Genomic DNA, 12,208 nt, shown 5'->3' with positions numbered 1-12,208 from the left:
TTTCTAGTCCCTATTTTGACTGCTGAAACCTCTTGGCACCTAGAGAAATCATTTTTTATATTTTAATGATAGATACATGACTGTAAATATGCTACATCTTACAAAAGGACAAAAGTCTCTATCTATACATCAATCCTCCTCTACTTTCATTATCTTGATATGGCTCTAAATCATCAGTGGAGTGTTTCGTAGTTATCCCACTGTTAAGTCTTTTATGAACCATTCCCCACAAATCTACCCCCATCCCTGCCGCGTTCAAAACAAAAAGGGCCACGCATGACTACAAAAGAGAAAGTCATTTGTGAAATGTCCTGATTATGTGGGTTGTGCAACGTAAAACAATTTGCCTGATTACTTCCAATTGATTCGGCCTTACTGTTAAAGCCTCAGTGTGCAGCCTGGTGAAGTGCACTGTGTCCTGCCGCTGGGCAGGGAAGAGGAGTAATTTCTCCGATGTGCAGCTGAGCCAGCTTACCGCCAAAGCTAAAGCCTCCTGGATGCAGCTAAACCTTGGGAAGGCTAAACACTGGGCTAGCTACCAGCTAACTCTGTCTGCTAAAGCCCTGGGGGATTTGTCTGTTGCACAAAGTGAATTAAAGGTGACCTTCTGGGAGGGTTGGAGAGGATGGAGAGAGAAAAGAGAAGAGCCATGGGGATGCTGAAGATGTCACTATTTGCCTTGGGTTTACATGTGTGCTGAGCAGTGTTACTAGGAATTATAAGGCTTCTTATGCTTTCCTCTCGTCTCCACCCTAACTCCATCTATTACAAACACTGATACCTGCTCATCCACACTGGAACAGACCTCAACACATTCTGTGGTGACTTCTGAGACTAAATCCAGCCACTGCACTTCAGTAAACACTTGTCTGACATGAAAAAAATCAAACCATTTCTATTGTGTGAATCTGTGTTACGCAAAAAAACAAAAAAAACAAAACAGTGCATTGCATGACTATGCATGTAATGGCAAATGAAGCTGCATGTGCATGAAAATTACATTCTTCCACCACAAAAAAAATAAAAAAACCTGTTTAAATTAATCATTCCGGGCAAATATAGCTGTCTTTATTGCAGTCTTCATTCAATCTCAGAACAAGAGGGGATAATTGGGTTTCTACTCATTAGTTTATTGATCAATTACCACACCAATCACTGGCTGAAACTCTAGATATTACGCACAATGTGTCAAACGGCACTAACTAGCTACCAAAATCAAACTTTCACCAGCAATCGCCTGTTGAAAAATTCTCTTTGACGTACAATTTTGTTTTAAAACGCACAGGAAACACCCAGAAAGAGAGACAGACAGAGACATGCCACTCACCTGACTGTTGATGTCTGCTTTGTGCTGGAGTAATACAGACACCAGTTCCTTGTGTCCTCTGTCACAGGCCCAGTGCAGGAGAGCCCGGCCCTGCGAACACAAGTGAAGACCATGAAATTACTCCAAACCAGGACACTGTAAAAGGCCTGTACAAATGTTTGAAAGTACAAATCAACATTTAAAAGCATTGGAATGTTTAAATTAGCTATATTGCATGTAATGTCATATGTTTAGGTTGTAATTTCAGACAGCGTTACGTGATCTGTTATGAATTGGAACAAAAACAAAAACAAAAAATCACGGGGCATCCTCCTCTATCTCCTGTGCCTCAAACATAACCAAACTTCAATCAGATTCTTTGCTTCCACAGAAAATAAGCCATTCAGAGCTCAGAGCCTTTGGGCCTCAGCTCCATAATGACCTGCGGACAGAGTGACGAGATACAATATGTGGACTGTTCTGTTTCTGTTTGTGTTTTTGCAAGGAAGAGCAGTAGGTGGTTCAAGCTCAGACCGATATCTCCAGAACAAATTTCAGAAACCTGCACACAGTATGTAAAGCTTGACTGATGTTCACAAAAGAAGAGCAGCTGAACAGCAGCCCCCTTTCTCTCTCACACACACACACACACACACACACACACACACACACACACACACACACACACACACACACACACACACACACACACACACACACACACACACACACACACACACACACACACACACACACACACACACACCCTCTCCTTATGTCTAAGATCCTTGTTCTAGCAAAACCATGCAAGCTCATTTTTCAGTGAGGCCAATTAGGTAAAGCAAACTCTCCGAGTCCAGTTCTGTTGCTTAAATCATATTGATCACCCCGGCTGTATGTTAAAATGGATACTTATGAGCAAGGCCAGAATACCAATAAGTTGGTCGCTCTCTCCCCCCCTCCCTCTCTCTCTCTCACTCGCTCTTTCCTGCTCTCTACCAGGTGTGCTGCTGTTGACTGAGAGTTTACTTCTTCCAACAGGACACTGCAATAACTCAGGATTACGTGGGCTTTCGAGGTGTTGCAGTGAATAAGAAGGGCCTGAATGTGTCAAACAGAATAAGTGCAGCATTCAAAGTCGAGAACACAGCATTTACAGAAACATTCAGAGTTTGGGCCAGTCTTGGTATTTAGAAGACAGGACATTAAGACCAGTCTCTTCTGATCAGAGCTGAAATATCCTTTTATCAAGGAAGGTAAAACTTTACGTAAAAATGTCAAGCAGTCTCTGCTTAAGTGGGTAGAGAGTAGCCTTCTTTCTCTATATTTCAGGGGTTCGGTGAACTCCCGGTCACTGTGGAGGACAGAAGCACTGCAATGGTAGGACATCTCTAACCAGACACACAAATGGACACACCATTCCTGCAGTATATCTATGTAGAGATGTGTGACAACCTCACTGCTTCTTTCCCCCTCTTCTGTCTCTTGTGTCTCATTCCCTTTCTCTGGCTATGTCCCAATATACACACTTGTTGTTTTGCATGTTTGTATGCACAGTAGGCAAGTATTCAAAAAAATATGGAAGTGTGTTCCAGACCTGAAAAATGTTATCATGCAATATAATGCAATGATAAATTTCTTTGGGATTGGTACCTATGTCTTTAAGTATCAAAGACATTTTTAATATTAAAGGTGGGATTAAAAAAACTGAAGGTTGCCTCTTTAAGCTTCTTTGTCATAGCTGCAGCTAAACTTAACAGACACTTGATGCACATATCTCCAAGTTTGTTTTGTACACTTAAAAAAAAAAAAAAAAACATTCTATAAATAATGAGAAGTGCAATAATTATTAAATTGTGTGGGCTTTACAATGCAAGCCTTTTAATTATTTTGAAAGAGCAGCAATGATTAAAGTAATCAAAAAGACATAGTAATGACAAATAAGGTAAATGTATACACTGGATAGTGTCTCCTAAACCGGGGGAATGCGACACAGAACTATAAATTACATTTTTATTGCCTAGTTAAGTATAAGGTATAAGGTTTTGTTCTCTGTTTTGGGAAGCAATAAACAATCAAAGTATCAATTTCATTAATATCCAAACAATGTACAATGTAGCCAGGCCTCCCAGAGGCAATCACGACTTATTAATTATATACAAAACAGCATAATCTGACCTTGTCACTTTCCTTCTGTTTTTCTTCCAGCAATGACTTTGAAAAGCACATGCCTTTCCAAAATGTTTTATAATACATAAGGACATATCCTATTATGACCATGTTTTCTTTTTTATGTGACTTTGTCAACAACAATCCTAGATAGCTCATGTAATGAAATTATTATAATACATCTTCGGTTCCCTGGATTTTTGTTTCTCTGTAACCTCTCTTTTATTGGGATTTGACTATAATTGCAAATTGTAAAGCCAGGAGCGTAACCAGGAGCTATGTGGAATTTGGATGAATGACGGGATGAGTTCATTAACCATCAAGTCCTAATATGTTCTGAAAATCTTCCACACACTTGCAGTCTTAATTGGTACATAATTGGCATTGTTGGCAATAAATTGACACTAGAAACATGTGACACGGGTGGATATTTGGTCACAGACCCACTGAGTATCTACGGGGACAGAGCCTCTTTACGTGTCTGTCTCTCTGTTCATCTCTCTGAGCTGCAGAAGCAGATCAGGCTTGTTGCTGATGTGAAACTTCACCATTGCCCTCTGCTGTGGGGCAAGCAGCACTGCGGGTGAGCAGACGACAACATTACAGGACAGAAAAAGCTTTCTCTGCTGCTAAGGGCCCTCAACCATCTGGTCTTTGGCTGGGAACTCACCAGCCGGCTCCCTGCTTATCTGAGGAACGGCTGTGATGAAAGAGAGGCAGGGAGCAAGCCATTTGGCCTGGCCCATAATGAATCAAGGACAGATGAATGGATTTCAGGGTCAAGCCAGAAAGCAACTTGCGATGCTAATAATAGTTGTTCTTACAATTTACGCACCTCGGCTTGAGGAGTGGTTCCCATGTGTTTATGGTTTCAGATTATGCAAAAAGCCATCCCCCCGTGACCTGTATTTTTCATGCTACTCCTCTCGTTATTTCACCTGCCCCTGTGCACATGGGGTCAGAGCACAGGACAGCAACCCTGCAGCTGGTATGGATTCAGTGTATTGCTAAAAAACACTTCAGCAGGGTAAATGCTTCCTGATGTCGGGGGTTGAAGATGAATCCTGTGGTGAAAGGTTGCTTTACCTACTCTACTTCTGCCCCGTTACCTACATTATACACATAGATAGTACAGCATTGTCATGGTAATAACGAGTAGTACTATAAATTGCAGCTCTCACATGCGACCAGTACAGTTTCACTTTGCATATTTCTAAGCGCCGTGTTTTATAGTTACCTCTTCGTCTTTAGTATTGACATCCACTTTCTGGGAGCTGATGGCCTTGCTGATGTGGTCAATGTTGTTTTCTCTGCAGTAGTCAAAGATGTTCTTATCCTCTTCCCTGAGAGTGAAACAAAGAGACAGGGGGGGGGCGTTTACAGTCAACTTTATTTATTCGGACCATCACTTGTAGTTAAAGAATTACCTATATTATATTTTGAGATATCTGTCTGAGATTTCATAGCGGGTCTCCACCACAACACAACTCGTAACTACTGTACAGGTTGGCGGCAGAAATTTCAGAGATGTACAAGTATGTCTCAAAACCAGAGCAACCATAACCAACAGCACAGTACTCTAAAGTATCTGTATGGCTAGACAATGGGATAAGTGAGAAAATATGTTTTTTGTAATTTGGGTCATCTACCCTTTAACTGTTTTCAAATGCTTCATGTTTTAAATATGTGCACACCTAGGAAAGCAAACCCTATGTTACTACAGTATTTAGTCTTCAAACACACAGACATAACACAACACAAACACATAACTGCTCTCCATGTCTCACACACAGGCAGCAGCCACACATGCCTCATCCCTCGGGAACACTGGTTTACGAGACACACACACACACACACACACACACACACACACACACACACACACACACACACACACACACACACACACACACACACACACACACACACACACACACAGATTATATCTCTGTGTCTCTAATCACCTCCTGGCACTGGGGACAGGAGTTGGTGCCGGGGGGTGCAGTGGTGGCGGCGGTGTTGCAGGGCTGCTGGGTGAGGGGGAGAGAAGGGGCGAAATCTCATTTAGAGCTTTACGCCTTCCCCTCCCGCTTAACCATGCCGGCCATTCAGATTAATTGAATTTTGTGTTCTATTGTCTGACAGAAAAACCCCACATACCCGCCACTGTACCACTCCCACGCAGTAAGTCAGTCATCTCCAAGGCCAAATCCCCCAGTCCCTGTCTGTGACGCCTGCTAGCTCTGTCCCACAGCACACACCTGGCTCCAGCCACACAGGAGCCACTGTGGGCTGTTGCCCCATTAAGAGTGAGGGTGTTGTTTAGTTTGGTGGGGAGAACATTTCCTTAACGCTGTCATGGTTAGGGGTTCAATTGCCAGTCGTCTGTTATTTTGATGAACAAGCGGTCTGGCTATAACACTTACAAAAGTACGTTCTAAAAGGTAAGCTCAGTGAAACAGCGGACTGCAATCGTACTTTAAACCTAAAAGAATATCACACTTTGTATCCAACAATTCCAATTTTCATCCCCTGTGGCTTGGAAGTGCTTTGTCAAGTCTACAAAAATGTGATGTCATCAAGACCAACTTGGCTTAGACTTTGAAACTACAAATGTTTAATGGAAATCCTGCACTACTTAGTGGGTCTATCTATCAGGAAGAGAAAGTCTAATAAAGATGCAACTGAGCTGCATTATGGAAAGTGTAGGATCCAGTGTTTTTTTGGAGATTGACCCATATTAGGGACTAAAAGTCAGGATAACTTCAGGCTCTCCTGCTTTGATTGTGGCCTTTTTTAAAAACTTATGGTACTGCAATTCTAAATTGACATAGAACCCTCTTTATTTTGGCAATCTTTCCAGTTATCTTACTGAAATTTAAGCAGCAATGCGAACAGGAATAAAGACGCTTGCAGCATCACTAGAATGCAGTCTGTAACATAAGCACTTGGATGGGCTGCATGCATTTCTTAATACAACCACTGGCCAAGTTCGAAACTAAGACCAACAGTTTGCTCAGAGAATCACAGCAGAGTGCCTCAGTCCCATTGAAATCCACTGCCCTGTGGGTCCTATGAGCCCTTACTCCATACACAGGGAGATCAACCTTCCCTGCCCACAATCAGAACGGTTTATGGTTTACTGTGAGAATATAGTTCCAAAACTGAGACTATCTGCAGATACAAAGTTCCTTAATGAACCTCTGCACCTCCTTTTCTTCATCTTTTCATCTGCATGCTTTCTCTCACTTCTCTTGTTCCTCCCCCATCTCGCCCTGCTACTTCCTCATCATCCTGTGATGAATTATGAATAACTCATTACACTTTTATCACAGCTAGGTTATGTATGAGCACATTCATTTACATACTCCTGATTACCAGCACTATGTTTATTCATGAGTCTCCACACTGGGCCACACCCACTTCCTTGTCTGATGGCCACGATGACCCCAAGTGTCCCTGACGTGTGGCCGCCATCCGTCTCTCCCGGCAACTAATCAATAGGCCAGCTCATCCGTCTTTCGTTGATGTTGGACAGAGCTGGCCTGACGGGCGCATGACACATGCTCACATATATACACACGCAGTCCAGTATTTAGTGTAAGGTTATATAATATAGACAGTCATTAAAATAAGCTTATGTATGAATATACACACACACACGTAACACTTGTATATAGTCTGTACCACAGTGAGAGTACACAATTCCACACACACACACACACACACACACACACACACACACACACACACAGGCTATAAACAAACAAATGATTAATGTGGGTCCTATAAATGACGTGACATCAACAGCGTCGCAGTGCATGCTGGGAAGGTCACAGGCTACTCTGTCTTCACAACAGCTAGGGTACCAAGGATTTTTTTATGTCTGTGACTGCACGCGTACGTGTGTGTGTGAGAGAGAGAGTTGTGAAAGTGTTGTTCGCTCACATGTGTGTATCAAGTCTTGTGTACTGGCAGATACAGTATGTCCTTCATCCATCAGGCTAAACTGGCCACAGTAGTGTGGAACACTCCTCTACCTGGCTTCACTCATCAACACCATGGCCACACCATCCATCACACACACACACACACACACACACGCACACACACGCACACACGCACACAATCTGTCATCACATCCCCTATAGGATCCTGGTCTACCCTCTCAACATGGCTGAGCTCCATGGAAGTACGAGAAACAATGAGAGCTCAAATAACTCAGCGCTGGCTTCCAACAAAGTGTCCGGACAACAAAACCTCCTGTGTTTATCAGACTCTTTTTTCAAGGTGGGTGAGAGAATTACAAATGTAGCATTCAAAGCCTCCTCAATCACACACTGATCAGCTCAGTAGCCAAGGGATATCACTAATCAATCCTGCTTTTGTCGATATACATGCCACACACACATACACACACTGAGCTCAAGATGAGCACTGAGCAATGCAATTAACTCTCTGCTGGTTAACAGGTGCTTAGCTGTTTAATATGGAGTGTGTGTGTGTGTGTGTGTGTGTGTGTGTGTGTGTGTGTGTGTGTGTGTGTGTGTGTGTGTGTGTGTGTGTGTGTGTGTGTGTGTGTGTGTGTTACTTCTGATGTAAATACCTGATCATCTCCTCCTGGTACAGAGAGCTGACTGCTGCTCCTCCGAAGGCTGTTCTCCTCTCTGCTCCTTGTCTTTCCTGTCAAATAAAAACAGTCAGACATGAAAGAGCAATATCCACCACAGTTAAAACTAAAATGTGATATTTAGAATACAGATGTCAGTCACTGTTAACAAACTTACCTCTTGTTCAGTGATAGATGGTGTCACCAACCTAGTCTAGTCTGGCTTAGTTCTGCAGCCTGTGTTGCCAGTCTATATGGATAGAGGCACTGACCTTACTGATTTGTTTTGTGTGCTCGATGCAATACAATAGGGCTGGGTTAATCTATTCACCATGAATGGCTTTACCTGTAGCCTTTCCCCTATAGCCTTTGCAAAGTTAATGCACAACAGAGATGAAGTTCTAAATGTGTAATTTTCAGACAAGTCTCTGGGGCTTTAGACATGACCTCATGAGCAATGAATAACCAATTACATGCCACAGAACAACATGAAATATATTGCGCCTTAATTTGTGACCGTTGTGAATCTTTTGTGTTTTCATGGAATTCCATATTACATTCGGTTCAGCCAAGACTTTATTACCCAGCCTATTCTTCGCTGAACAACCTTAACTCACAAAAGAAGCCACACAAATCGGATTTCAGGAAATGGAGAGAGTGGGGAAGAACATGGCAAGCGAAGCAAAACAACTGTGCGTGCACTTTTGGGACAACCTAATTCACTTCAGAAACTCAGAATATTCGCTGATGCACTGGCCCCGCTCCTCTGCAGTGTAATGTAATATAAAGCCAGTGTCTGCTCAACAATTGAGACAGGAACCGAGGTCAAATACTGGCTATTATTCTCTCCCCTGCTTCGCAGTCTGCGCACTCCTACTTACACCATTTTAACTGTGCTTCCAAAAGAATAGCCACTGCCATGCTAAGGTGCTTTGGTAACACTAATACAATCAGCCTCTTTTCAGGGGGGCATTTGTAGGTTTGGCCTGTTTGCTGGGCTCTCTCCTGGCATTGTGCAGCTTCGGGGCAGAGTCAGCGAGTATTGCCCCGCAGAGTGGTTGAAGACAAAAGAATGTGTCAGGATTGGATGTATGGTTGACATTGACGCTATTAAAGTGTCATTAATATGGACGGAGAGCAAAGAAAGAGGAGGGATAGGGGTAATATTAGAATGAAGGAGTTAAAGAAGAAAAGAAGGTGGGGGGAAGATTAATAGAGGAAAGTAGGTAGCACAGAAGTGGACAACAATGAGGAGGGAGGGAAATGGAGTAGTAAAGAAGAGCTGAGGGAAACCAGAGGGAAAGCAGACAATGGAAAGAAAAAATGTGAGCAATGAGATGCTACTGTAGGTTACACATTAACGTGGAAAAAACAACCTAATTCCATCTCTCTGGGGCCCTCCCTTTGGAGAGTATACTACACTTGTAGAGAAACAAAAAATAAAACAATCATGTTATCATGCAGTTTCAATTCAATCCCTCAACTTATATAAAACTGAAGCCTGACAACTTCGACATATATGGTAACAGGGTACAACAGTCTATTTTTCAGTTTCTTTGTGGAGATATTCATTTGATATTTGACATCAAAATTGAGTTTCAGGCCATCAAACTTTAACTGGCTTTATTAAGTAATGGAAATTCACCAAACTTAGCAGAATGGTCAAGTATTTTCCAAAATGATGTAGACTAAATTTAGAAAAAAATTCCCTTAATGTTGGCTTAATAGCAACCACCTCAATTTCAGAAGATTATTTTTGATGTAAAACCTTAAATGTGTAAATGAATAGTTTAGGACTTAGCTCTGACAAGAATTTTTTAAGAAATGCTTAACACCTATTCTCTGCCAGCTGCTATAAACTTCATCGTACACTGAGCTTTATTACGCTCAGTATACTTTAGATCATCCTTTGAGAATGGTTCTGAAACTTTTTAAATGAGATTGAACAGTCTCTCCTTTATAATCATGCGCAGTAATCTGTTGGCCTTCAATGCAGGACGGCCTGTCCATGGCAACACAACTCTCCTGACAGTCCAAAGACTCAACACAGAGGAGTGTGTAGAGATGTAAACAAACTCTCTTATGTCACCAATACACACAGGGACATATCAACAGCCATACTGAGACAGTTTCTTGTATTATTCATTTCCCAGAATGTCAGCTATTGAGGAAGACAACTCCTCATGTATTTTTCGTGCTACATGTACAGAATAAAGAGCCACTAAAAGGCCTGAGACAGAACTACACTGTGACACTGACCTCTACTGGCAAAAACAATGCATTGAATCCTAAAAGGGCAAAAATGACATTGGATGTTTTCATATTTGTCTTTTTTTTCTCACCATGGAGCAGAGCTGAGTTAAACACCTATGTTTATTTGAAAGATGATGGGTGGGATTTTAGCAAAAAATTTTGTTATCAGGTAGGGAAGCTACAGGTTTATAGAGGAGCTTAAATCTGGAGCTTCTAGACACATTTCTCTGATTGGATGAATTTAACCTTCTGCTCAGTTGCATTACGCGATGAACTCCACTGACATTGGCCTTTAAGCAGGACAAAAAGATTGCTGCTGTGTCAATTTAAAAAAAAAATTGTTTTATTCAATATTTAATTTGGAATCCACTATATTTACAAGAAAGAGAACAATACAAATTTGTGTTGCATAGTACACTATATGCAGTTCTGGGAATCAGCTTAGACTTCTCTGAAATGGATTTATTACCTTCGTGCTGCCTTCAGGGTCTAACACGTTGACACAGGAAATGTACTCCTGCATTGCCTGCTCTGCCTCCATGTCTCCAAGCTGCTTCCAGGCTTGCCTGTAATGATATCATCATAAATGTCATCACTATCATCACCATCATCATAATTACAGTTACACAATTTATCTGTATAAGGTGGATAAAAGCAGCAAAATAAAATGTGAACTAGACATTTCAATATGAACTCTCATTCTAACTGGAAAAAATGGAATTTAAGAGTATGTTATTAGTTCCAAGTTAAATTTTATGACTAGGTTTTACTTCAGATATTCCGGGGGGTATTTAATTGATAAGAGAATGATAAGTAGTTCATTTTAAACAGTAAAAAACTTTTTTTTTTTGAGGCTCGCAGGAGCATAACATGTGAATTGTGCAGAGTAGACAAGAATATGCTCTCTCTCTCACACGCACAGATAGTGCAATTTATACTACAACCCACAATAAAATTTGACACATAATTATGTAGAAACCATTTATTGTAACCCGATCACCAAGTTTAGGCCACATACCATTTTCTCTGTCCTTCAAAGTCAAAGAAGCCAGGCTTTGGTGTATTGCACTTTCCCACTTTGACCTGTAAACACAACAAGTGTAAATGATTCAGCTGATTAACTAGGCCTAAAAACGCCAGCTGGCATCATACAGCTATGGGCCTGAGTCATCTCTCCTAAATCAGGGATGAAACATGAATGTCTAGTATTCACTGCACGTGGCTTTCACCTGAAGCCATATGGTGCTAGCACTTGCCGCTTAAAATGGGCCAACACGACATAAGCGCCATTCAATCCGACACTCACCTGTTTGTAGCGAGCATACAGGTACAGCAGCTGGTCCCTACTGGCCGTCTGAACCAGATCTCGTACGCGGTCGACTGCAGACTCAAACTCCCTCTCCAGCTCCTCTCCCTCCAGCCGGTCTCCCATATCCATGGCGCTGCAGTCAAATTTTCCCAAACCCAGGTCTGAGTCGGAGTCTGAGCCTGCTCCGCCGAGGGGCTCCCCTGTGTCGGGCCGGGCTGGGTCTGTACCTGAGCCCGTCGCAGTGTCCGGGGAGGACGACGGCGACCCAGAAGCCATTGTTATTGTTGTCTGTAGCGAACCGCCTGACACGACGAGCGTCGTAGATCCTTGTGAAAAATATTAAGTGCGAACTGAGAGTAGCTATTGGATAAATGTTTGTAAAGTATTTCAGCGGCGGTTTCGTTTTTAATCCGTTATCGTTGAGAATTCGTGACAGTCGGATATGTTTCTCCCATTGGTCCGTCTCTGGTACTGTCAACTAAAAGCTCCGGCTAAACTCCCTGTTAGCAAGAAATGTTCCTGGCATTTCTGCATGAGCTTGGCGGTGTTCTTTCGGTAAGCA

General features: G+C 42.2%; 1 protein-coding gene across 1 annotated transcript in view; it reads right to left on the bottom strand.

The window, feature by feature from the left end:
* Positions 1 to 12,172, bottom strand: part of acbd6 (acyl-CoA binding domain containing 6) — a 31,125-nt gene extending 18,953 nt beyond the window's left edge. Inside the window, exons 1-6 of the mRNA XM_040129727.1 lie at positions 11,644 to 12,172; positions 11,356 to 11,420; positions 10,807 to 10,903; positions 8,082 to 8,158; positions 4,713 to 4,818; positions 1,328 to 1,417 (exon numbers count right to left, since the gene is read on the bottom strand). Coding sequence (XP_039985661.1) covers positions 1,328 to 1,417; positions 4,713 to 4,818; positions 8,082 to 8,158; positions 10,807 to 10,903; positions 11,356 to 11,420; positions 11,644 to 11,922 — 714 coding nt within the window. The 5' untranslated portion in view covers positions 11,923 to 12,172. The remainder of the gene's footprint in view (positions 1 to 1,327; positions 1,418 to 4,712; positions 4,819 to 8,081; positions 8,159 to 10,806; positions 10,904 to 11,355; positions 11,421 to 11,643) is intronic.
* Between the last annotated feature and the right edge of the window lie 36 nt (positions 12,173 to 12,208).

The sequence above is a fragment of the Xiphias gladius genome, chromosome 6, assembly GCF_016859285.1.
Source record: "Xiphias gladius isolate SHS-SW01 ecotype Sanya breed wild chromosome 6, ASM1685928v1, whole genome shotgun sequence".
In the NCBI taxonomy this organism is placed as follows: domain Eukaryota; kingdom Metazoa; phylum Chordata; class Actinopteri; order Istiophoriformes; family Xiphiidae; genus Xiphias; species Xiphias gladius.
The sequence above is the reverse complement of the archived record's forward strand: the minus strand, read 5'-3'. Positions and strand labels throughout refer to the sequence as shown.